The following is a 24,373-nucleotide window of genomic DNA, read 5'->3' as shown; positions in this document are numbered from 1 at the left end:
CTTCAACGCAGGTCAAAAATAACTCTGGACATGGCTACAGTGGAATACCTCCCAGCTAATAAGTCCAGTCCCAAGTGAAGAATGAGACAGTTGATGTCTTTGCGAATTGTCCAGACCTGCAATTTCGGAGAGCACGCAATGACTTCCCAATTTAGTCTATAGGCAGGCGCATATGCACGAGATGAGCGGTTACGGTAGCCATTCCGAGGAGACACAATCTTTGATGGAGGTAGCAAAGGCGAGGATACATCCAATTTGTGGTACCATGTGTGATATGCAGTTTCCAAGTTTTATCCCGACGGCTGGACATTGGTACACGCCCAAAAAAAGGAGAGGCAAAAGGTTTACGAACGTCTGTCGGGAGTGAAACCCAGCCATATGAATTTGCAGAACTTATTTAAAGAGCCTGTCCTCGTGTAACAACTCTAGATGATGTCCTGCATTTTCATCTCATGAACCCAGTCTATTCCTTCCGCGATGTTGCAGTCTAGCGATGAAAGTCTGCGCAATTGCATTGACGTAAAACAAGGTACCAAGGACTTGTCAACCTTTAGCAAAGTTCTTTGCATTTACACAAGAAAACCAGACTCTTTTGAGCTCAACTCGATAAGGGACAAGCAAAACTCCAGGTTTTCCGAGAAATGGAATGATTTCATCAAATTTTTGAAGGAGGCTAAAGTTCTCGAGGTCGGACCAGCTGGATTGACGGAGCGAATTATCGATAATGCTAAGATTGAAAGCTTCACTAATCTTGTAAACTCTCCTATCAAAGTCACTGAATTTCACCAAGCAGGTGAGAGCCAAATTCGCGGCATCATAACAACCTTAGAGAACGAAAATCAGTTCAATGACTGGCTAATCGGTCATATACTTGAACAAGCTCGCTTAGATTCCGATGAAAAGCATTTTAGATTGAACGAAAAGCCCTATGATGAGTTATTCACGAGTTATTTCGCGGACAATTTGAAAAATACTACATTGAAAGACGAATGGGAATCAGGAGGACGCGAGCATTTTCTGGAAAGGGTTAAGTATTTCACCGATCGATATTTGACGATTGAATGTATCTTACCAGCCTTCCCTTGTAAGTCTTCTAACGTTAATAAAGTTCATGGTGCGATACCAGATAAAGGCGAGGAATTAGCCTTGAGACGGCTTATTGCGGCCACCCGAGAAGTTCAGAGCTTTTACCCACCGGGTATGAAGATTTGGATTGTAAGTGACGGTCATGTATTCAGCGATTGTATTGGCGTGGACGATGACGTTGTTGACAATTACACGGCGGAGCTTCATGAGCTCTACAAAAGGCTGGCTATTCCGGGAGTCGATGCTATTGGTTTCGTTGGTTTGAAAGAACTGTTTCTTAGTGATGCGACCATGACAAACTTTGATGAGTCTATGGTTAGCGAGATCGATTTGCCTCATTACACTGGGTCTAAAATATGTGAGGTTTCGGAGCTTTCGAGACGAATCCTCATGAAAGGATTTGACACTGATGATGGAACGTTAAGACAGCAAATCTTAATTCCCGGCCACCCGAGATTACACCTATTCAGAGGTTTTTCGAAATTTATGATGGACGACCTTTCCCACTTGAGCCACTTCAAAGAATCTTCGAAAAAGGGTTTCAAGAAAGTTGTTTCCAAAGTGGCATTTGAGATGATAAAACGCAACGATGCCTATTCAAATCTGGTCGAATTACTGTTTCCACACCACTTGCGATTCTCTATCCATGCGCACACGAACTCAGGTCCCAAATTTGGAGTAAAAATCATTTCGAAGCACCAATGTAAAATTGTCAAATCCTTAGATGCCCAAGACGAGCCATCTTTCGAAGATTTGCTGCATATCCCGACTCCTTGGCATAATTGCGTGATCAAGCTGCACGATGTCTATTATTTGGCTAAATCTAAGGTCGCCATAGATGCAATAACCAGCGGCCATTATGATGGCCAATGGGAGGATGGAGGTGATGAAAAGGACGTCGGAGGCCATTTCGTCATCACAAAAAGCTTGCGCTTACAGAAACAAATGTAACTTTTCCGTATGGAAATGCAGGAAATGGCTCCGACTGGAATGTTTTTCTAATCTATTAATTCCTTTCCTATGGCTGTAAGCTATCTGATCAACACAGATGGAGCCTTTTCAGTTCGTTAGCAAATAATTTATGCCCCCGTCCCTGTTTAGTATACGGTTAATAATATACACGTAGATTTCGTGATAGCGGCGCCGCCAAAGATCCTTCCGGCACATACAGCAGTCCTATCCTTTTCTTTTCATGTGATAATGATACAGTGTGGACGCTCTGAACTTTTGTCGAGTCTCATATAACACCCAGATAATCTTCTTTGATACTTCCAATAGCATAGATCGAATTTACCTCACTTCTGGCACCAACCACCTTCAATCTTACCCTCGAGCCCTTGGTGATAATTTGCTCTGAACTCTGGTATGACGGAGGATTTGACCCGCTGTTGTATGCTAAGTCTTCCGGCATTAAAAAGGGCGATACAAAAACCGAAAGGGGCCCCACGTCTACTTCGAATCCCAGATTAGTACAGCTCGACACAACGCCATCTACTACTTCGCCTTTGAATGGTTTCCACACGACCGCACGGTATTTGACTGTGAATTCCGCAGAACCATCACCTGGCAAAATTCTTCCTCTTTCGATTTCAACGTTTTCGCAGTCCAAAACGCACAAAATGTATCCAAATTTACCTGTACACGTACCCTCTACCTCTTGCAGCAGTTTGGTACGCAAGTACTGTTTCATTTGCGGACCAAAAAAGGAGGGATGCAGTGTGATGTTGAGCGAAAGGTCTTTGAAGAAAAACATCCTTATACTTCAGCTAAAAAGTTTCTAAAAGTGTCTGAAAAAAGCCTTCAATCACTTAAACTGCCTTGAGCAAGTAGCTTGTATTCGATTGATACGACACGCGAGCTTTTGACGGCTTTCTGTGCTCTTTCTCGTCTTGAAATCAGCATTCAATCTTTTCTACGTGACTTGAGTATTGGCCAAAATATGGCTAACTTTTCCAAATTGGCCCTTCGTACAGAAGCATAAAAATCTGAAAAATCAATAACCGGGAAAATTGTATGAAATCCATTCGATTTGAAGTTAAAAAGCACAGACGATCTAGTGTTGAAACAATTCTTCTGTCCATACTTAAAGCACTGGGACAATCAAATCAATATGTCACAGAAGCTGGGACATACGGGGCTGGCTTTTGCGCGTCTTTGGCATCACGTCGACGTTGCCCAGGAGAAAAGAACGTTGGGTAGATTGGCGAGTTCCATAGCATTAACGTTGATTGGGAAACACAAGCCGGTGTATCATCCAACACAAGATTGTGGAGACTACGTGGTGGTTACAAACTGCCAGTTTTTGCGTGTCTCGGGTCAAAAATTTGATCAGAAGAAGTACTGGTCTCATTCTCAAAAACCTGGCCATCTCAAGCTTATAACGATGAGAAAAATGGTGGAAAACAAAGGTCACGGTGAAATATTAAGAAAAGCAGTCAGCGGTATGCTTCCCAAGAATAAACTTCGCAAACCTCGTTTGGAGAGGTTGAAGGTGTTCAGCGGTAGTGAGAATCCATATAGTTCCAACATCGCAGCTTATGTCGACCAACGGCCCAAGATCGAGAAAAAGCTTAAGCTTTTGGAATCTAACTAGCTATTGGAGCTGGGTAGTAGAACAGGTAGTCATCAATTGATTCTAATTTGTAAATAGTACGCATAAACAAGGCCAATATCAGCCATTTTGCACTGAGAAGAAAAGAAGGGAGTCCTGATACAACCCCGTCCGCTACTCAAGGACGAAGCTCCACTTCTCCATAGATTTTACGAAAAAATTCATATTATAATACAAGACTACCTTTTTTTTTTTCATTCGATAACTTCTACACTTCCACGTTTGTCCACACGCTTTAAAAGTCTCTTGATCTATCTGTGTAGAGACGTGGTGCAATGTTCATGGCCATCAACTCCTGGAATAGAAGCTTGGCTGCGTAAGGGATGTGAATTTGATAAATGTCAATCTTGTTCTTGCAGCCCCTACACTCAAATTGGTTGTGTTTCAATTTCGCAATGACTGTCATTAGTCCACAAATACCACAAATGTGTACTCTGAAAGCGTCAGAAGCCTCCATCAGTCTTTCCTTTAAGAAAGATGCAGCACCATGTGCAATCATACAATCACGTTCCATTTCTCCGAATCTCAAACCACCATCTCTTGATCTACCTTCCACAGGCTGTCTTGTTAGGACCTGTACAGGACCACGGGCTCTGGCATGGATTTTGTCATCGACCATATGTCTCAGACGCTGGTAATAGGTTGGACCGAAGAATATTTGAGCCATTAGTTTTTTACCCGTGTGACCATTGTACATGACTTCAAAACCACGCGACTGGTAACCATGTTCACGTAGAAGTCTGGAAATACCGTCAACTGTAATGTCAGTGAATGGCGAGGCATCACCTTCATTACCTGACAGCGCGGCTACTTTGCTCAGCAAACACTCAATCAAGTGAGCAACAGTCATACGAGAAGGAATGGCGTGTGGGTTGATGATCAAATCGGGGACCACACCTTCTGCAGTGAAAGGCATATCCTCCCTGCGATACGTAATACCAATAGTACCTTTTTGACCGTGACGAGAAGCGAACTTGTCACCTATTTGTGGTACTTTGGTAGTTCTGACTCTTACTTTCACAAACTTCAAACCCTCTTGATTAGTTGTAATCAGTACCTGATCGACAATTCCGTTTTCGGTACTTCTTAGAGGTGTCGAAGCATCACGCTTGGAGTGGAATGCTGTTCTTTGACCCAGCTCCTCTGCATCGGGAGGAATGGGTGTTGTTTTGCCTATAATCATATCGTCTCCGGAAACTCTGACACCCGGCGCTATCAAACCGTCGTCGTCTAGCTTGTCGTATGTTCCGTGCTTCATGCGCAAAGTGTTTGTACGTTGCGGTTTCTCAAAAGATTCAGTGATAGACATGCCGATACGTTTTTCTTGATCCATGTAAGATCTGAAAAACAACGATCTGAATAAGCCGGAGTCGATTGATGACTGGTTCATAATCATCGAATCTTCCTGATTGTACCCTGAATAGCATGCAATGGCTACAATGGCATTCTGACCGGCTGGAAGTTCTCTGAACTTCAAATACTCCATGGCACGCGTAGTACCTAATGGCTTTTGAGGATAATATAAGATATTGGCCATAGTATCCATACGGACGCTATAGTTCGTGAGGAATACACCCATTGCCTGCTTACCCATAGCGGACTGATAAGTGTTACGAGGAGATTGATTGTGATCAGGGAAGGGAATAATAGATGCAGCAACACCAAGAATCATCGAGGGGTGAATCTCACAATGCGTAAAGGTATTAGAGTGGTGAATGGCCTTGATACGCTTGGCAGGATCCAGTTCCTCTTCAGGGTCGACTGGACCAATGTTTGGGTCGAGATCTTCATGTTGCATGGCTATCAAGATGGTTTCTTCCTCCTCTGCATCAATATATTCTACCAAGCCCTCGTTAAGTAGCGAGGTCCAAGTGTAATTCAAATCTTCTTCTTCAAAACCTCCTTCAATATCTTGATATTCGGTCATCATTAATTTACGGACGTGTCCCTTTCTTAATTTGAGTTCCTTAGAACCCGTTTCCTCATTTTCATCAACAATAAACAGTGGTCTGTACACTCTACCAGCATCGGTGGATATTTTTAACTCCTTCTCACGAATGTCTCTGACAATCGACACTTCTGAAGTGACATCACCTTTTCTTCTCAATTTTCTGATCGTGTCGACAAGCTTAGCAGGATTTCTGTGGATACCGTGCCAAACACCGTTGACAAAAACCCTAGTAGCATCAGGAGATTGATGTGGAACGTAATCTTCCAAAGGTTCCATACCCCATTCATTCAAAAATGTGATAATGGGCACAGGATCAGTACCAACCGATATGCAGGACATGAGTGACAAGTTCTTCACCAGTCCACAAGCTTGACCTTCGGGCGTTTCAGCAGGACAAACAAGTCCCCAATGTGTATTATGCAGTTGACGAGGTTTTGCAAGTTTACCATCACGCCCGATAGGTGTATTGGTTCTTCTCAAATGCGACAGGGTCGAAGAATACGTGTATCTATTCAAAACCTGAGACACACCGGCTCTGGAAGTCATGGCCTTCTTTTGTTCACCCCAATTACCAGTGGCCAAAGCGTACTTCAAACCAGCGGTAATTGTAGTGGCTTTCACGGCTAGCTTTAAGTTGAAGTCCTTAGCTTCTTCGACGGAACGCTGCATGAATCTCAGAATATCTCTTGTCAATTTTCTGAAGAGAGTTTTGAAAAGCTGTGCTAGTAATGGACCAGCCAAATCTAATCTTTTCTTACCAAAATGATCACGATCGTCTTGATCTTTACGATCAAGGGCACATAGCAGCAACCTGTTGATCATGTAGCCTAAGAAAAAAGCCTTTCTACTTTCGAACCCCTCTAGTTGCGTGATGTGGGGCAAGAACTCTTTTTGTAAAATGTCTTTCGCATACTGGATTCTTTTCTCTTTCTTGATACCAAGCGCAGTACCACGACGACCGATGAAATCCAGTGCAGTTTCTCTATCCTGAATAACAAAACCTTCTTCGACACATGGCTTGAGCAACTCAAGCATCTGCCAGTCGTTGACGTCGTAGCAGATATGTTCTAAGATTTCACCATCTGGAATGATGCCAAGCGCTCTGAAAATGATAACGATTGGTATATCTTGCTTGATGTAGGGAAGTGTGGCCTTGATTGTACGGTTTGTGCTTCCTTCACGACCATACAGCTTCACCTGAAGTGTGCTGATAAAACGGGAGCCCTTTTCCAGGGCAGATCTGATTTCTGCAATGTGAGAAATCGGGGAAGGTGCAGATTTTTTGAAAACTTGGACGATATTCCCAGCAGATCTTTCTTGGGCAATAAGCACTTTTTCCGACCCGTTGATAATAAAATAACCACCCATGTCAAACGGACATTCTTTGAGCTTATAAAGGTCACTTTCTGTAAGTTCATCCAGCAGACAATATTTGGACCGCAGCATGATGGGCACTCTGCCGATAAAGATTTTGCTATCATCGGACATCTCACTTTCTTCGTCGATGACTTCATATTTCAAGTCTCTGCCTGGGACGTCGACGGCCTCGTAAGTACGTTTACGGATTTCCACGAAAAGACCCGACGCATACGTCAAATTTCGCAATCTGGCCTCTTGGGGATACATGGCATGCGACACACCGTCCGATTCGGTCATGGACGGCTTGGCCAGATAGATTTTACCAAAGCTGATTTCGTATTTCCGGCTGATATTGTCAGTTTCTGTTGTGTGTTGTGCAACCTGCTCCAAAATCAACGTGGAGTCTTCCATGATCGAGTCTTGGATCGTGTAGTTGATGAACTGGTTGAAAGAGTCCAGCTGCTGCGATACAAGACCCTTTTCCCGGAAAAAGGCCGAGATCACAGTCCAAGAGTCTTCCGCTGTGATTGAGGACTCATCATCTTCATAAGCGTATGGATCTTCATCATAGTATTCCTCGGACATAGTAATGTATATGGGGGGCCCACAATTGGATACAGCAGTCTTTGGAAGTTCACTTAGATCTGCAGATGCCACCGATCTTCCAACCCAATGCCAGTAACAACACCAAATCCAAAGATGTAAACCTTTAGGCGTTCCACTTCTTTCAATTGTAGCTTTGCCACTTATAAAATTTTTTAATTATGGGTAAGCGTTAAGGCGTGCGGGTAACGCGAAATGGCTATATTAAACTGACACTGTGTGGGAAATAAGAGAGCAACGACAGCGCTTTTTGGCGAGTCTTGGTGGTGACTTCTAACGCTGAGAGAAGCTGGATATTAGTATTGAGGGCGCTTTGGAAGTATTTTCTTTATTCTGCGCGATTAGCACAAGAACTGAGCCCGTTACGCACGTAAATCTGGTGCCCAGGAATGTGGGGATACTAACGAGCAGACGCGCTTAAAGCGGCCGGATCTCATCGTGGGTCCCAAAACACACCATTTGAGGGCTCCACATACCTGGAATGTTGTGCAATTCGCCAATCGTGAAGCTTCTCGAGGTTGAAATTATGGCCGGAGTTTGATACGGTATTCTTTAATTATATTTTCAATATAGCGTCAAAAAGTGAATCAGAATGCGACAATGTTGGAAGAAGAGGAGATCCAGAACAAGATGAAGTCAAGATATTCTCCATCATAAAGATTGAGGTACTAATGGGAGAGTCATCATTGGGCTCATATTAGCGGTTTTTTTATGGGGTGAAAAGTGTCAATAATCATATTTCAAATTCTTGTTAAATTGATAAATGAGCTTCGTGCGACGTTTGAATCGAAGACATTTTGTGAATGTTGGGGCCTTTTCTGTGCATTAACGATCCAAATACTCAACAGAGAGTCCAAATGTTAATACTGTAACGCGTGGCTCTCGTGTCCTCTTCCCAATCGTCAACTCGACAATGAAATTCCAAAAAATGGACTGCTGCCCGTCCTATTACTAGACCCGTTATCTTAATGGATTTAACATCCCAGTTTATATACGGCCGCTCGGGTGTGAAGGATTGTAACGTTGGTTGAGGGCCTTCATAGTTAACGCTACTGTCATTGTTTTGTCACTATCCACGTATTAGCTAAATCACCCAAGTATCAAAAACTTTTCTAATTGAGATACTCACATACAGACGTGAAAACGCTGAAATTTAACCTCCAGAGTCAAGCACCAGCATCGTTTCATACACAATGCGGCCGGTATCAGGTCTTTTCAATGTGACGGGAATGACTACAAAAAATCTGCCGGCAAGATTCCTGTCCACGGTGGTTCCAGGTCTTCCCAAATTCGAAAATACAACAGAGCCAACGAGAGTCAGTGACAAGATTCTAAATTGGTCCACAGAGGCCATAGAGCAAGGAAAACCACATTTCAAAGTTGGTGAGACGCAGCTTTATTTCCCCAAAGCAAGAGTGATTCTGCTAAGACCCGGGGCCAAACACACACCTTACCAAGCCAAATTCATAGTCCCCAAATCGTTCAACAAACTCGATCTTCGAGACTATCTGTACAACATTTATGGGCTTCGAGCACTCAATGTCACCACTCAGCTCCTACACGGCAAGTACACGCGTGTGAACCAGGTCATGCCGCGCTACAGATCCGCTCAGATAAAAAAAATGACTATCGACATGGCTGAGCCGTTTGTATGGCCCGAAGAACCCGAAAACAAGGACCCTTGGGGCGCTGCATTGGTTGAGGATCTCAACAAGTACCGTGAAGAACAAACCAGAATAGGGTCTGACAAATTCAAGCCCGGAACCGCATTTGACGGTGCCCTAGGTCCATACCAACCGGCCGCACAGCCATTCATTCCGAAATTCTTGAAGAGAAGACTAATAAATCAGACTACAAAGGCTAAGCTGAATGCAGCACGCTTGGAGAAATTATCAAAGGTTGATTCCTTGGTTCATAAATTGAACCGGGAGTTATAAATCAACAACAAATAATGGGTTGTTACACTGACGGGTTGTTACCACTCACCAAATGCATAACTTTTCTTGGTTTTACCCACTTTTTTCCATTCCATAAGAAACCAGTTACACCTGTATATAATAAAAATAAACCTACTTTCGAAGTTGAAGAAGAGTTATTGTTGTTGATATTGTCTTGGAAACGTCCCCGCACGGTCGTAGCCCAGCTATGACCGTTTAATGTCCTGAATGACGTCTTCCAGCAAATCGTATTCCTCTTCAGTTTTGCTCGACTGAGCGGCGGTTTGACCTGCAAACCAATTGTAGTACCATGTCCAAGCATTAGATTGGACCGGCTGCTGCAATGGACCTTTGGACCGTAGTTGAGAAATCCACCCCATCACCGTGCGGAAACTGGAATCCAGCACCTGCAAGTCCAGCGGCCATCTCTCTATAACCGCAAGACTGTAAAATGTTATATGCCCAAAGACATACCGGTCTGTTGGTGGTCGGTTGGAAATCGACATAAAATAGTCCGTCCACACAAACTTCTGCTGCTCTCGAGATGCAGGTTTCCCTTTGGACTCCACCCGGTATCCTTTAACAGCTTCTAGTTTCCCAAACTGGCTCACAAGCTCTCTAGTGAGAACCAGCCATGCTCCCAACTCAATTACGTTGGAGAGTGGTAGTGATTGGAATACATATACCAAGGGGTTGGGAATTACGCGAGTCATTGCGTGCAAGCACCAGAATTTGAGCAGAAGAATACTCAGAGCAGTTGGCTCGGGCCCACTGCCACTCAGATTTAAGTATTCTATGGTAAATTGGAGTGGAATAACGGTTGAAACGAAGAGACTGCATCACACATACGTTTGGTTAGTACACGTCACTTGTACGGAGTTAAAAAAACCACCCTAGCATTCGGAAGCAAAAGAAAAGTAGAGAAACATACATAGCGGGGGTTGTTATAAGTTGAAGCATCGTTGAGTGATTGACTATACACAAGCTTTGAATCGAAATCGTTTGGTTGAGTAGTTCTGTTAGCTTTTGTGAAGGGGTTGGTGTCTATCTCATATATAAGAATGAGATGAGATGAGATGAGTTCGTGATAGTTAATTAAATTAGATTTCTATGGATTTTATAGATTACATAATCCGATCAGCTAGGAGCGTGACTTTCATGTGACGTTTTCGAGATTCAAGCTTTTAGGTCCTTGCGGCTAGTATACAAAACGGGGACGTAGGAGGTCCCACAATTCCATCTGGTTTCCACTACTATTTGTAATGATCGAAACCTTGAGCCAAACACCGTAAGACTTCGACAGTTTCTTGAGGCGACGAAATCCATACCGTGCTTCCGGACATCCGGGCCTTGAAGTCGTTGGCAGATCCCATGGGAGCAAATTGGTCACCTATGTGGAGCGTTTGAGATGGCTTGATCGGATTGTCAGGACTGAAATAGTGTTGTAGAGCAGCTACACCGAGATCTTTGCCCCCAATGTCACACCAGACGTCACTTCCACCATCGAAACAGCTGAACTGAATACGACGTGCGGGTGCAAAGTTCTCAATGTGGCGTTGCAGAGTGAGCACCATCTCCTCGAGCTGCTCGCGGTCCATCTTGACACGAATTGTCCGCTTTGTTTCTGGGTTCCACCTGTTGCCTGGAACGATACCCACGGCCCTTGGTTTGCGAATAATGGTGGACTCTTCGGGCAAGTTTAGGGTTGTGCGAAAATCACGTAGTAGCGACTCGGCCAAATCTAGTGTTTCTGTCATGTCCGATTCGCTCCACTCACGCATGGGGGACCTGATCCACTCGTGTGTGGGGATCGCGACCAATTTACGCAGTTTAGCATTGTACCGGAAAAGGTAGTTCGATTCACCGCCCAGAACTGCCATGTTTTCCTTAAACTCGTCGCTTATGCTCTCGTCGTTCTCCAGAGCACTCATGAACCCGAAAAGACGCTCCATGTATTTTTGGGCCTCATCGTAACCGGCAGCGGTCACAATTCCAACGTAAACGCCTTGTCTCAAAAGGTCCAGCAAGAACGGTACAACTTTACTGTGTTCGGTGAGCGAACCTCCATCTTCGTACAATGTCACGTCCCCATCAAAGGTGACCAGTTTGGCATTGTTGTATTGACGCAATTCTAGGATTTGGGCCGTATTCAGGATGTGACGGATATCATTGAAACTTGGTGCGACCATGACCCTAGCCGAAATGGCTCTCTTGTGATCTTCCAGCGCAAATGCATCTTCCAAGGGTAACCTCGTGAAAAATGCCCCTACTGAGGGGACGAGTTGTGCCAATCTTGTTCTTTGACGATGGTGAAGGAAATCTTCAGCTGGAACCTGTTCTCGAACCTCTACTTGCTCGTTTACGAGTTCCTCCACCGCTTTAAATGTCTCTGCGTATCTCTTGCGTACCAGTTCTCTATTATTTTTGTCGTCCGCAGCAGAGTGCAAGACGAAGGGCACTGCCAACAGGCCCTTGATCCATTCGATTAACTCATCCTTGCGATGAGATTTCAATTGGTATTCAACTCTATATCTGGAAACCATAGTCGTGGGGTCTGGAAAAGCTTGATGGGTATTGAACTGCTCGAGAAAAGCTGAGTTTATCTATAAATCGAGCGGTGCTCGAATGATTATATTGTCCTGATTGTTATCAGCACATGGACCCATCGACGACACGAAATAACTGAAAAAACTGAACCAAAAATTTGAGTCTGTGAAATATGTGGTATCGCTTAAGAAGATATGCTGGAAATCATCGCTAGGGCCGGGGCGAAGATTGACAAAGACTACTGATGGAGTGGAGTTGGTTTTTTTTGGTGTGTGAGTGGAAATGCACTGGTGGTTGTCGATTCGTGAAAGAGGCGAAGAAGAATCCGGGGGAGCTAGATATTAAGCAGGGAAGGGGAGGTTGCCATTAAACAGGAAAGCCAGTCTCTTCTGAGCTGTGAATACGTTGCGTATATGTCGTTAGTGTTGGAAGTCACGTGACACATGCGACGTTTATTTTATACAAACTACCAACGCTTTTTCGAAAGTAGTCGCACTGGTTCGAGTATCGTGAAAAAAAATGGTATCCGAGAGCCCGCTTGCTACACCTCACGTTCACAATCCGCACTCCTTCAGCATGCGTTCCACTTACCACCACGTGACACCATCGTCTTAACCACTTTATCCAGTTGTCAAATGCATCACCACCCACAACTCGCCAATCAAGTGCCACACTACCAGTGTCTCGTACTCTACACACAGCGCACCTCTCTTTCCCTTCACTTCATATCACTTTAGCGTCTCTCCGTCGTCAAACTGAAAAATTACATCACGAATGCTCAGCAGTCGTCATCACCTCTGATCTTCTGGGAAAAAAAAAAAATACGCGGGAAGCCCGAACATTCCAGCCACGCACGACGCATGCACTTACGTGCGAAATTGAATGCGTAGTTAGGTACTCCTTCGATGTCGTCAAGGCTAGCTTCCAACAACGGAAAAAGAGAAACAAAAGCCAGAGACGGAGAAATCGACAAAACAAGCTGAAAAAAATTTTTACAATTCCCCGCTCGAATGTGCTCAAGACATCCTCAATAACTAGAAGTATCAAACGTCATCTCCCCGTTCGGTTTCCAGTGTGTCTTTAATCGATCGTGTGTAGTATTCTTTAGTATGTAGCTCGAGCATTCGATACCTTAGTATAAAACGATATTTCTAACATTAATTAGATCACGTGACTTAGTTGCCGTCATATTTATCTATGCAGGGTAACGCATATATAAACAGCAAACATGCATAGAAACCTTTCGGGAAGAGCCTTAAGGTAGCAATTGCGCAAGAACAAACTCACCTCATCTCTTACTCCTCACTTGCACATAAAAGCCCATTCATATATCGAACAGTCTAGACTTCAAGGGCGGTAGTTTTATAGCACTATTTTTTGTATATATTGACGACTTCTCGCGGTTGAAATAGCCTTAGTTTTGGTATAGTTAGGTCCCAGTCTAGTTCTGGTCAGTCAAGTTAAACTAAGTTGGCACTTAGCTAGGTTTATACAGCTATACAACAACAGATATGTCTGAAAAATATGGAAGGCCTGCCCAGCCTCCTCCTTCGTACGGTCCTGATAATGGACACCAACAGGCTCCGGAACAACAGGGCCAAGACCACGCGGGACAGCAACAGCAGGACTACCAGTTCAGACAGGACCAGTACTATAATCTGAACTCCAAATCCGATGGCGCACCCATCGGATCCTTCGAGGAAAGTTTCCCCACGGAAAATGACAACAAGTTCAGATTGAATGACTGGCCTTTCACAATTTTCTTCCTGGCAACGGTTTGTGGGTTTATTGCCATTGCAAGCATCACGTTGAGATCGTGGGCGCAAACTTATTCCGCCAATGGGTCAGGGATCTATAATGCGGCAGAAACCGGGACATTGGACACAAATTCGGCGATTTTGCTGGTTTTTGCATGCATCATCGCACTCGTATTTTCAATGTTGGGTCTCATATTGATGCGTGCATCTCCCAAGTGGTTTATTTACTGCGGCATGGTGGTAAATATCATTTCTGGACTGGGTACAGCCATTGCTTATTTGGCAATGAGGTACTGGTCTGCAGGTATTGTGTTTCTGGTTTTCACACTCATCACCGCATGGTGCTACTGGGGAATGCGTTCGAGAATCCCACTCAGCGTTGCAATTCTAAAAACAGTGGTAGATGTTATGAAGAAGCATCCACAAACTTACCTAATCTCGTTCTTCGGAGCCATCGTGGCCAGCGCATTCGGATTTTTATTCTCCGCCGTCATCGTGGCCACATACATCAAATTCGACCCAAAGAGCAACAATCCTGGTTGTTCCACAAGCGGTGGCTCGTGCAGTAACTCCAAACTCATTGGAATTCTGGTGTTGGTATTTTTCTGCGGCTATTACATTTCCGAGGTTATCAGAAATGTTATTCATTGCACCGTTTCCGGTATCTACGGCAGCTGGTACTATTTGTCGAAATCAGACCAGGGTATGCCTCGTTGGCCAGCCTTCGGTTCTTTGAAAAGAACACTGACCATATCATTTGGTTCTATATGTTTTGGATCTCTGATCGTGGCATTAATTGAAACTCTAAGGCAAGTGTTCCAGCTTTTGAGAAACGGTCAAATTACCGATATTGGGGGCTCGCAATGGGCGCAGATCATCTTTTTGGTGATCGATTGGATCATTGGGTTTTTGCAGTGGTTAGCACAATATTTCAACCATTACGCATACTGCTTCATCGCACTGTATGGGAAACCTTACCTCAAAGCTGCCAAAGAAACTTGGCACATGTTGAGAGAAAAGGGTATGGATGCTTTGATTAATGACAACTTAATTGGAATAGCATTGGGATTCTTTTCTTTGTTCGCAAGCTACATGGCCACTTTGTTCGCCTTCTTATACTTGAGATTTACCCAGCCAAGCTACAACTCCTCCCATGGATACAACGTTCCACTCATGGCGTTCTCATTTGTCATTGCTTTGCAAATCTGCAGCATCGCGTGCGAAACCATACGTTCTGGAACAGCTACGTTCTTCGTGGCTTTGGGCAATGACCCTGAAGTTTTCCGCGTGTCATACCCAGACAGATTTGATGAAATTTTCAGGGCGTACCCTGATGTTTTGAAGAAACTCAGCCATCAAAACGTTTGAGTCAAGATTGATTTGGTTTGATGGCAAGATTTAACTATCATTTACTAATTCCCTCGATCATTTAATTCACCACTTTATGAATTGTAATGTGTCTTGTTCATCAAAATGTATGCAAAGATAAATATTTCAAATGCAATTACTTTCTTGACGCGGTGTACACGAATTTCCGCAAGCATTCCAATTCTGGTACTCATGTGTCTCATTACTTTTGTGTCCTCGGTGATACATTCTTCCTCAAGTACCAAGTTATGAAATCCTTTAAACCATTCCTTACTCTCCTCATGTCTCTTTGCGGTAAAGCGTTTCCGACAGTGGTTAATAGATTTGACCTCTCTTGATCGGTGACTTTTCCAATAACATCCATTGCCCCACTCAGCCAGCCCAAAGCTACGGTAGGGTCTCCGCCAGAACATTGTAGGCATAATCTTAGGGCTCTTACTATACAGCCAATTGCGTCGGGGTGAGAGTCACTATTAAAGTTGGTGACGAGGCCTAACATAATTGCCTGAATCAATGTAGCTCCTTGTGCGTCTACAATTTCGCGTAATACCTTCTCTCTCCATGCTTCAGGTACAATATCGAGTGCCGCGGTAGAGATTGGTGGAGTTTCAAACCCCCAAGATAAAACATCATCAAAAAAGCGTATCACGGTAATGTACGCATCATAGTTTTGCATCTTCGTGACGCATGTCAGACCCATCGAAAATGAAGGTCCTAGCAGCGCGGTGGCTTGAAGGTAATGCTCAGGAAAGAACATGACGATATCAGTTAACATCATAAAGAAGTCCTGAACGGATTCCTGGTACTGTTCAAGAGTCTCCGGGCTTGCTGTGTTAAACGTGTTCATAAATGTCAGACACTGAGTGCATGAAAATTGCCACACAGCTTCTTTTGTTTGAGCATCGATCGGAAATGACTCGTCATCACCGAATACAGCTATAATAGAACCAGAGCACCATAAGTATATTCCCAACCCTGTCGAAGCATAGGCCTCCGCAAGGAAATTAGCTGTCGAGGGTAGGATGGGTGTGGCAAAAACGTGGAAGTTCAAGAAGACCTTCCGCACCCACTTCATGGCAATTTCTGCTATCTCATGATTGCTCATTGCCCCTTCATCAGCAAGAAGTGCCCGAAGAGTATCCCAAATGGTGTTTATGCAGGGCTCAATTGGGTCGTGACCCAGTTCAGGCCTTTCAAAGCGAGGTTTGAGTTCTTCGAACACAGCAAAAATCAAATCAGTGCTCTCACAAACAGCGGTTGTCGTAGTGCTGTTAGCAGGATTCCGTTTCCACTGCACAACCTCAGTGTTTAGTTTCTGTAAAAGAGGCGAGAGAAAGAGCTCAAGGGTAGGGCCTATACGCTCATTTGATTGTCGGTCTATCACACAGCTCAAACCTTGACCAACTTCAAACAAAGACTCGGTTTCGACCATTGGCTCGATTTTCCAGAAGAAATCGATCAATTGTTCGACGTAGTCACTCAGCAATGAGCTGCAATCTTGACAAAAATACATCAAGGCATGCGAGGACGCTGTGAGAATGTCAACATTACCGTTGGCGTGTTGAAAACCATCAAAAATGTAATTTAGTTCCATTTCAAGAAATTCGGAGTGTTTTGCAGTCCACTCAGTGTATCTCCCCAACACCAGCGTTGAGGCATACCTTATCTTTGGATGTTCTGGTATTTTGCAAAGGATTGGAATCAATTGGGGCAACATGACAGATTCACTTTTTGAGACTTCATGAGCCATCGTTCTCAGGGAAAAGAGTGGTGCTTCTATATCCTCCCAGCGTAACAATGGCTCAGGTTGATTCAATGCTAGCATGATTTTGTCATAGGGGCGGCTTAGGGCTTTAGAGGATCCAACAACTGCAGTACAATCTTTCAACACTCCTCCCATATCGTATCGGAATTCTTTGAATTTGTCCTGCTCTTCTTTGTTGGAAAACCCATCCCGAGGATAATGCAGATGAGCTATTATACCATCAATCAACTCACCGTAAATATTCTCATACTGTGAGCGTTGCTCGCTGAAGCGCGGCAGAACAAGCATTTGTTTGAGGTTAAACCAAAATGGGAAAGTGTATTTTACAACGTCGAGATCTGTGTTCTTGCATGTAAGAATTAACAGTACGGATACCAAGGGTTTGAAAACTGCTTGCGACTTGGCGATGAAGACGCACCAAGCTTCTCCAGCTTCAACGAAAATCCTGGTAAGTCCGTCCATGGTCTCAATATGATCTTCAAAGTCATCTATGCTGCCTATGGGAAAAATGCGTGACTGCAATGCCATGAGCTGTTCATACAAAGCAGTGGTGATAGTTTCGTCTGCAACTTCTCGAGTTTCTTTTAGTATGGTGCAGAGACATTCAACGGCAACATCAAATGATTCTGGATCTGCGTCCTGACCCTGGTTCAGTACTTGAAATATGAGAGCCATAAGACTGTTAATTCTAATCAACTTGTCGATAGGAAACTCGTAAGCCCAGGAGTTGATGCAGTTGAGTAACTGAGGCACAGTTACGACGGACGCAGGGGTTCCCAGAGACTCTATTAGACCAACCAGATATGTCATAACATCGGTTGCTATGTGATCTATGAGTTCATGTGTCCTAGACTGAAAGTCTTCCTCACTCAGCGGGGTCGATCTGATATCCAGCGTTTCCTCTGGCAGAATTTTCAGAAACTCTAGCAGTCTATCGGGGTTTTGGCTTAAATTTTTGATGATTTCCGAGATGGGAGCTTTCCACTCCAGGAACTGAATAGCAAGTCGTGCCAATGCCACACACAATTGTGTAACAATAATTTTTTGCGAGTGTTTCGTGATGAGCTCCAAAAGTGAACTTTTGAAATCAACCAACTGGCCTCCTAACTGAGCCAAATCATAGGTTACCTTATTTCGCAGAGTTTGTGCTGCAAACACCTGGAGTTCTGCACCGTACTGAGTTTCCTGTGATGCAAGAATATGATGACAGATCGACCATGCCTCCGATGACTTTTGGTACTCTTCCAAAAAATGCAGCGCTTGTTTCTTCGTTTCGCGATCAGACTGAGTCGTAATACATTGTAACGCCGATTGAACACTATTGATGCTGTCGTTCATGAAAGATAGAGTCTTCCTAAAGCCAGTTTCTTGATCTTTTCTGTGGTAACTTGGGATAGGCTTCGAGTTCATGGTGAAATCCATATATTCGATGACGATCTTAACTCACTGCAGACGGAGGACGGAATCACATACAAGACTGGTCCCTAAAGGGCTCCTGATTTCAGTGCAATTCTGTGCGGTATTCCATTAGATTGCGCCAAAACATTCTAAGCTGACTGGCTAGGTGTTTATGTGGACGAATGTTATTTTTTTTTTTGGTCCACGTCGCTGTGCGCTCAGCATAAGAATTCCAATAAGTGGATAGTTCCCAAACTTGCAGATTTTTGTAAAAAGTCAACAGCCAGTAGCTACTTTTCCACATTGGTAGATGCTGATGTAAATTGCAGAGAAATGGGCAGATTTTATCAGTCTATTTTGACTTTACATTTCTTTCATGACGGTGTCAGCGGAATTCCAGGTTAATACGATGGAAGTAAGCTCTTTTATGGTTCTAAGCGAAATCAAAAACCTGGCTCTTGCGAAAAGCTCAAACATTCTACCGCGAGTTTCTTCTGGAATGACTTGTAGACTTAGAGACGATCATTAGACTCATTGACTCAAGTTCCTTTGACGTGAAATCGATAAACTCGTGTGCAGTGCTAAGAGGTTTTATATTGATTGATTGATGAGCTAGCGAACTAACACTATTATTGACCTGAGGATATCAAATCTGAACCACTTGACATCTCGAAGGTTTGAATTCACTGAGTACTCGTAAGATTGCTCAAAGAAGTGCTGGACTTTAGTTTGATTTCCTAAAGCTTTTGATAACAAAAAAAATGTCATCTAACCCGGGAAAACTAACGGTACCGCCTATTAACTGCATTTTCAACTTCCTCCAGCAACAGACAGTGGTCACTTTTTGGCTTTTCGAACAGGTTCAAACAAGGATACGGGGAAAAATAAGCGGATTTGACGAGTTTATGAACGTGGTGATTGACGATGCACTAGAGATACCGATAGACCCCAAAAGTGGGTCAGAAGTGTCTGAGAAGGCCGTTCAACTAGGGCGGATACTTCTGAAAGGTGATAACATTACTCTCATAACACCCGTTTCGGATTAGAAGCTGAAGAAATAATGCGGTGTTGAAGCCAGCTTAAATTTATCCCCAGTTCTCAACAACTCAATATATACAACATGTAAAAAAACTAGACAATAATTAATGCATCACATCACACCCACCTATTGCAAAATGGTATCCAAGTCTTGCTGTCTTTGTTTCAGCATAGCTTGATTTTGCGTCTGAACGTCACTGGCAAACGCATTCATCTCGCCAGAAACGTACTCCTTGATGGTAGGGAGACCAACATAAGTTCCGCCACCAAGAGACCCAAATAGGGCGTCTCCGATTTCTCTTTCGTTGCGAGCCCGGGGCTTGGAGTTCCCAACGCTCAATTTAGTCCTCAAGGCTTCCGAGGATTCGTTTGCGAACACCTCATCTATCTTTTTAAGAAGTTGCGTCTCTGACACTATGAACTCTTCGGAAACATGGTAAAGTTTTAACAGATTCTCCAGTTTTCTTTCCTTGGCTCTCAATTGCAAAACGTCGCGATTTTGTTTTCGCTTCATCTGCAGCATTTCCTTCTCTTCTGGGGTTCTTTGCCGCATCAGAGGGCCTTGCAAAAGCTTGTCCAACGTTGGGATTGTCAAATCACTAGAGCGACTCTCGTTCAGAGCAGATAACTCCACTTGTCTTTGTTCAGCCAATTTTGCTTCTTTTTCTCTCAAAAGCTCCCCCTGCTTCAACACACGCTGTTCCTCTTTTCTGAATGCATCTGATAGATATTCTCTACGCATTTGTGCCTTACTTTGTCTTGTTTCCTGCTGAAATGTTTTGGGGACCCTCGAGTGTTGCGGATTCGGAATTGTATCTGAAATCAGTTTTTCAACATCGATAAATTCCATTGTGGGGGAGAACCTGTGCGAACCCTTAGGATGTGCAACATTTTCGGCGTATCCAACACCTTCTGGACCTTTTGGATCGGGACTCTGCAACTTTTCCACCACATCTAATTGATTTATGGTAGGCCTTTTGAGGATTGAGCGAGCACTGGGAAGCATACCGCTTTTGAGCCCATATTTAGCCGCACCTTTACCCATTTAGAAGCTTTGGAAACAACCTCTTTGGACTTCAATGGTACTTCGACTTGAACCTCCGATGCTTGATCCAGAACAATTTAACTATGTTCAAATTTTTTGAACAAACCTTGTGAATTGAACTAACTTGACGAACTTTCCGTCAACATCAATTATGGTCGTTCGACACGAAAGTAGACTGGCTGGTCGTTGAAATACAATGAATTCACGCAACAACCTACTTCGTACTCGCCTGGATCTACCGGTGTGATGTCCAGTATCACTGGGTAGTCACTACTTGGACTTGTGAGACAGGAGAGCTGCCCGTTGTAAAGAAGTCTTGTGTTTGAGCTTGGAAGCGCCAGTCCAGTGCGACGATTGTAGATGAGAAACTCCACTTGAACCTGTTTTTTGAGATCCGAAGAATGGTGGTAATCGGTAATAGTGACATGAGCTTCTAGCCTGATGTTTTCTCCAACTAGAGCTTTGGTCGTGGACGAAAATAGTTTGACGCGATACGGAACATCGCGCTGTTGACAGAGAATATCGACACTTCGAGGCGAAATCTTATCGAGAAATTGACGGAAATACACTGTGCCGCAAGTTTCTGTGCTGTCGTGAAGCTTCCACTCGCATCTGAGGGACTCCATGAGCAGTTCACGACACCAAAAGCTGCGACGCATTGCCACAGTTTGATCTCGCGTAAGACCACTATTCACGAACTGCCGACCACGCACAAGGTTAGGTATCTCTCCCGTGCTCCAGTAGACGGACGGATGGAAGCTCTGGATAGGCACAATAAACCTTTTCATGCTATGGGAACATAGCGTTTCTGGCTTACATTGGAACTCACCAAAACTGATGGAAACAGTCGCATTTTCATCCCAAGAATTACGAACGTCCAACAGCAGCAGAACTAAGTTACCGGAATCGGATATATGAGCGGGATGTCTTTCTGTTCGTAGAAAGGAGCTTTCTGCTTGGAGTAGTTCCTTGGATGCAGGCACTACTTCAAGACTTGGAACCTCAATGCTTCTCCGTAGTGAAATTTCAAAAGGCACTTTCAGTGTTTTTGTATAAACGGAGTCAATGTTTGCGTTGTCCTTGCATCCGTATACTAGCATGATTTCGAAACTTTTTAGTTGGAAAGAAGCTTGGGACACGTCAATATCTATGATTAACGTTACATTACTATTGGCTGGGATCTCTGCGGGAGCATTTCTCAATGTTATGCACTTCTTTTGTAACCATTCGAGCTTCTTTTCAACGTCATATAAATCATCCGGTGCAAGTTTCTTCCAATAATCTGATCCCAACTCAGCCTCAACATTAGTGACATGCGTAAACTCAAGATAGTTGGCTGCTTTGCTGAGTGATTGGTTACGCAGAACAACTTCAAATGATTGCGTGGTGCCATCAAGCATCATAATAGAATTTTCATTGAGAGTACTACTCACAAATTCAATCTGAGGCTGTTCATTGATGACAAAAAATTTGTAATGATCGAGACTTGCTCTTGTGCCCTTCGACCCGTACTCTTCCTGCCGCCTTTCTGCGTCGACAATGTCGAAAGATGTTGGGTGAAGCCCAAAAACCCCCACTTCAAGGCTTGCAAGCTCATGAACAGCTTCAGTTTCCTTAAGAAACGTGACGGGGAGGTGAAGAGATGCCATGGAATTCGGCTTTATCGTGAATGGGAGCTCCCGTCTCACACTGCCGCTTAAAAAGTCGACAATGCTTTCGTCTTTTTTGCAGAAAGCCAAATGTGTTATCTCAAGATCAAATTTGAAAGGATTTTGAAACACTACGACTAGCTCCGCTGTTTCACCGAGGAGAAACCTTGTGAATGTCTCTTCAGCTTTGGATTTTTCGGTCAAATCACGAATACCACGATCCTTATATGGGTTGAAAACCTGCGAGTGTCGCTTAGATTGTCCCTCAAATTTATTTACCACAATGCACTTTTCTCGTGGTATCTCTTTATGGTTCTCCAACTGGATTATATCCAATTTTCTCAACAAAAAAGGATCCCAATATGTGACATTTTGATTCACATGAGTGTATGCTAAGATATTCTCTCGAAGCAAGTTTGTCTGTTCGCTTCTAGTGAGTGCATGCGAGTATTTTTGTAACAGTGTTAAGGAAAATTCGCACACTTTTTCCGGAAGTTGGGTTTTAGCGGACAGATTTATGGCCAACATCAGTATGTTCTTTTGTATTGTTACCCAGCTGCAATTAGCCGCATCTTCTATTAGAGTTTCAGGCTGTTTGTTGATACCATATGTTTGCATTAGTGTCAGAAGCGAATCATTATGTGTGCTGTTTAAAACACCGAACACACTATCAGAAACACCCCGCGGCAGCAAGCTGACGAGCAAAATGCGTAGCATGAAAGCATTCTTTCTTGTGAATCCCATCTTGTTGTAGAGAACAGCCAATGATGCGAACACTTTTACCTGACAGAAAATGTCCATCTCTTTCAATTGTAGATCAAAAAGTTTGTTGGCCGTGAAGCATATATCCAACCTGGTGAAGTACTCTGATAATGAGCTAGAAGTATCCAAATCTGTGTTGGCAGATTTCGAGGGCTCCGAAGACGTAGCCGATTGTAATAAATCTTTCTCGAATTCGTTGTGAGAATGGCAATACGCCATAAATCGGGCAGTGCGCATTACGTGTTCGCAGTAAACAATCTGAGGAACATACTCAGTATTATGAGATATACTCATCTCATAATAATGCAGAACCTTATCGCTGATGGACTTGAACAAAAGTGGTATGGCCACATTTTGCGAGTCTATGGTATTAATCTTTGATGACTTTGCGCTCAAGGAATTTCTCGGTGATTGAACTGTTACTGAGGACATACTATTTCGCTGGGAGCCAGTACCAGTTGGTTGAATTTCAAAATCTTTGGGAGAGCAAATAGACGAAATTATCGAAGGAACCTGAAAGGGAACTTGCAAATATGTTAGGAGAACCATGGAAAGCGCCAAGCCCTCTAGAGCGCTTCCTAGCCAAATGTTATCGTGATATTTGTGCAATGTACTCGCAGCTTCCGCGAAGCTGTTCATAGAGTCGAGATATTGTCCTGCTAGCAGTTTGAAATTTCCCAATACCTTGCACTGTCGTGCTTTGGCTCTGTGTTGGTCAGAGGATGCCGTAGAGCTGAGACTCAAGGATTTGAGGGAGGCGCTACGCTTGATAGTATTTGGGACGCTAGTGTCAATGGGACTGGAAGTTACTCTCATTGAGGGCGGGGATGAAAGTGCTGCTGATGGCTGTCTCATGAGAATAGTCTTTGTAACAGACGATCCTCCAATGGCGCCAGGTGATCGAAGTGTTACGTGCTTGTAGGAAGCATAATAGTGACCCAATGCTTCCAAAAAATTCTTTCCAATGTCACATACAATTGTCTCAAGATTTGTAGTAGAGGACCAGTAGACGTTAGGAGTAGGAGGCTGGTGCTTCCCGTCAAAATACAGCAGATTGTGAGATATCGGATCTGGATATCTTTTTTGCAACGTATCGAGCAGCTCCTGTGGATTTTGTTCCTCCGCATTGACAAGACCCACCACCACGAACGTCTTTCTGTAGACTTCGAAATCGTGCAGGAAAAGCGACTGTTCTTCTTCAACCAGGCTTGTATGGAAATCAAACAAAAGCCTACCCTGCGGGAAGCCTTGTGGGTTGAAATTGGGGTCCTCAATGGGCGTGATATCTACCAACCGGGCCTCAAAGCGTTCCTGCAAAGCGCCAACCTTTGTCATGAAGCTTGAACGTGTCCATTGGCCGATTGGCACCAGCAAAGTTCGCACTTTTGCCGGTTCGACCAAGGAAATGTCCTGAGTCATTTTCCAGGGACTGATGCGGTAGAAACGCTGTCTTGAAGCACTTCAAGAATGTGCACGTACCTTGGTTTTAGGAACTTG

General features: G+C 43.9%; 12 protein-coding genes across 12 annotated transcripts; 5 read left to right on the top strand and 7 right to left on the bottom strand.

The window, feature by feature from the left end:
* Positions 1 to 477: 477 nt before the first annotated feature.
* On the top strand, positions 478 to 2,037 carry DIT1 (LALA0S06e06128g1_1; the record flags this gene model as incomplete). The annotated part of the gene is made up of 1 exon (XM_022771958.1): positions 478 to 2,037. One exon carries the CDS (start codon positions 478 to 480, stop codon positions 2,035 to 2,037), a length of 1,560 nt encoding a protein of 519 aa, XP_022629109.1.
* A 286-nt stretch (positions 2,038 to 2,323) lies between these two features.
* On the bottom strand, positions 2,324 to 2,839 carry RPB7 (LALA0S06e06106g1_1; the record flags this gene model as incomplete). The annotated part of the gene is made up of 1 exon (XM_022771957.1): positions 2,324 to 2,839. The coding sequence occupies one exon, from the start codon at positions 2,837 to 2,839 to the stop codon at positions 2,324 to 2,326; it is 516 nt and encodes a 171-aa protein (XP_022629108.1).
* A 357-nt stretch (positions 2,840 to 3,196) lies between these two features.
* Positions 3,197 to 3,679, top strand: MRPL23 (LALA0S06e06084g1_1; the record flags this gene model as incomplete). Its single annotated transcript, XM_022771956.1, has 1 exon — positions 3,197 to 3,679. One exon carries the CDS (start codon positions 3,197 to 3,199, stop codon positions 3,677 to 3,679), a length of 483 nt encoding a protein of 160 aa, XP_022629107.1.
* A 253-nt stretch (positions 3,680 to 3,932) lies between these two features.
* Positions 3,933 to 7,592, bottom strand: RPB2 (LALA0S06e06062g1_1; the record flags this gene model as incomplete). Its single annotated transcript, XM_022771954.1, has 1 exon — positions 3,933 to 7,592. The coding sequence occupies one exon, from the start codon at positions 7,590 to 7,592 to the stop codon at positions 3,933 to 3,935; it is 3,660 nt and encodes a 1,219-aa protein (XP_022629106.1).
* A 1,211-nt stretch (positions 7,593 to 8,803) lies between these two features.
* Positions 8,804 to 9,547, top strand: MRP20 (LALA0S06e06040g1_1; the record flags this gene model as incomplete). Its single annotated transcript, XM_022771953.1, has 1 exon — positions 8,804 to 9,547. The coding sequence occupies one exon, from the start codon at positions 8,804 to 8,806 to the stop codon at positions 9,545 to 9,547; it is 744 nt and encodes a 247-aa protein (XP_022629105.1).
* Positions 9,548 to 9,753: 206 nt separating this feature from the next.
* On the bottom strand, positions 9,754 to 10,260 carry LALA0_S06e06018g (LALA0S06e06018g1_1; the record flags this gene model as incomplete). Its single annotated transcript, XM_022771952.1, has 1 exon — positions 9,754 to 10,260. One exon carries the CDS (start codon positions 10,258 to 10,260, stop codon positions 9,754 to 9,756), a length of 507 nt encoding a protein of 168 aa, XP_022629104.1.
* Positions 10,261 to 10,800: 540 nt separating this feature from the next.
* ISN1 (LALA0S06e05996g1_1) lies at positions 10,801 to 12,090 on the bottom strand (the record flags this gene model as incomplete). The annotated part of the gene is made up of 1 exon (XM_022771951.1): positions 10,801 to 12,090. The coding sequence occupies one exon, from the start codon at positions 12,088 to 12,090 to the stop codon at positions 10,801 to 10,803; it is 1,290 nt and encodes a 429-aa protein (XP_022629103.1).
* Positions 12,091 to 13,605: 1,515 nt separating this feature from the next.
* On the top strand, positions 13,606 to 15,219 carry PNS1 (LALA0S06e05974g1_1; the record flags this gene model as incomplete). Its single annotated transcript, XM_022771950.1, has 1 exon — positions 13,606 to 15,219. One exon carries the CDS (start codon positions 13,606 to 13,608, stop codon positions 15,217 to 15,219), a length of 1,614 nt encoding a protein of 537 aa, XP_022629102.1.
* Positions 15,220 to 15,421: 202 nt separating this feature from the next.
* MTR10 (LALA0S06e05952g1_1) lies at positions 15,422 to 18,322 on the bottom strand (the record flags this gene model as incomplete). The annotated part of the gene is made up of 1 exon (XM_022771949.1): positions 15,422 to 18,322. The coding sequence occupies one exon, from the start codon at positions 18,320 to 18,322 to the stop codon at positions 15,422 to 15,424; it is 2,901 nt and encodes a 966-aa protein (XP_022629101.1).
* Positions 18,323 to 19,143: 821 nt separating this feature from the next.
* On the top strand, positions 19,144 to 19,428 carry SME1 (LALA0S06e05930g1_1; the record flags this gene model as incomplete). The annotated part of the gene is made up of 1 exon (XM_022771948.1): positions 19,144 to 19,428. One exon carries the CDS (start codon positions 19,144 to 19,146, stop codon positions 19,426 to 19,428), a length of 285 nt encoding a protein of 94 aa, XP_022629100.1.
* A 119-nt stretch (positions 19,429 to 19,547) lies between these two features.
* PET123 (LALA0S06e05908g1_1) lies at positions 19,548 to 20,465 on the bottom strand (the record flags this gene model as incomplete). Its single annotated transcript, XM_022771947.1, has 1 exon — positions 19,548 to 20,465. The coding sequence occupies one exon, from the start codon at positions 20,463 to 20,465 to the stop codon at positions 19,548 to 19,550; it is 918 nt and encodes a 305-aa protein (XP_022629099.1).
* A 149-nt stretch (positions 20,466 to 20,614) lies between these two features.
* On the bottom strand, positions 20,615 to 24,295 carry TRS120 (LALA0S06e05886g1_1; the record flags this gene model as incomplete). Its single annotated transcript, XM_022771946.1, has 1 exon — positions 20,615 to 24,295. One exon carries the CDS (start codon positions 24,293 to 24,295, stop codon positions 20,615 to 20,617), a length of 3,681 nt encoding a protein of 1,226 aa, XP_022629098.1.
* Positions 24,296 to 24,373: the final 78 nt, after the last annotated feature.

Source organism: Lachancea lanzarotensis, scaffold LALA0S06 (assembly GCF_000938715.1).
Source record: "Lachancea lanzarotensis genome assembly LALA0, scaffold LALA0S06, whole genome shotgun sequence".
NCBI classification, from domain to species: domain Eukaryota; kingdom Fungi; phylum Ascomycota; class Saccharomycetes; order Saccharomycetales; family Saccharomycetaceae; genus Lachancea; species Lachancea lanzarotensis.
The sequence above is the reverse complement of the archived record's forward strand: the minus strand, read 5'-3'. Positions and strand labels throughout refer to the sequence as shown.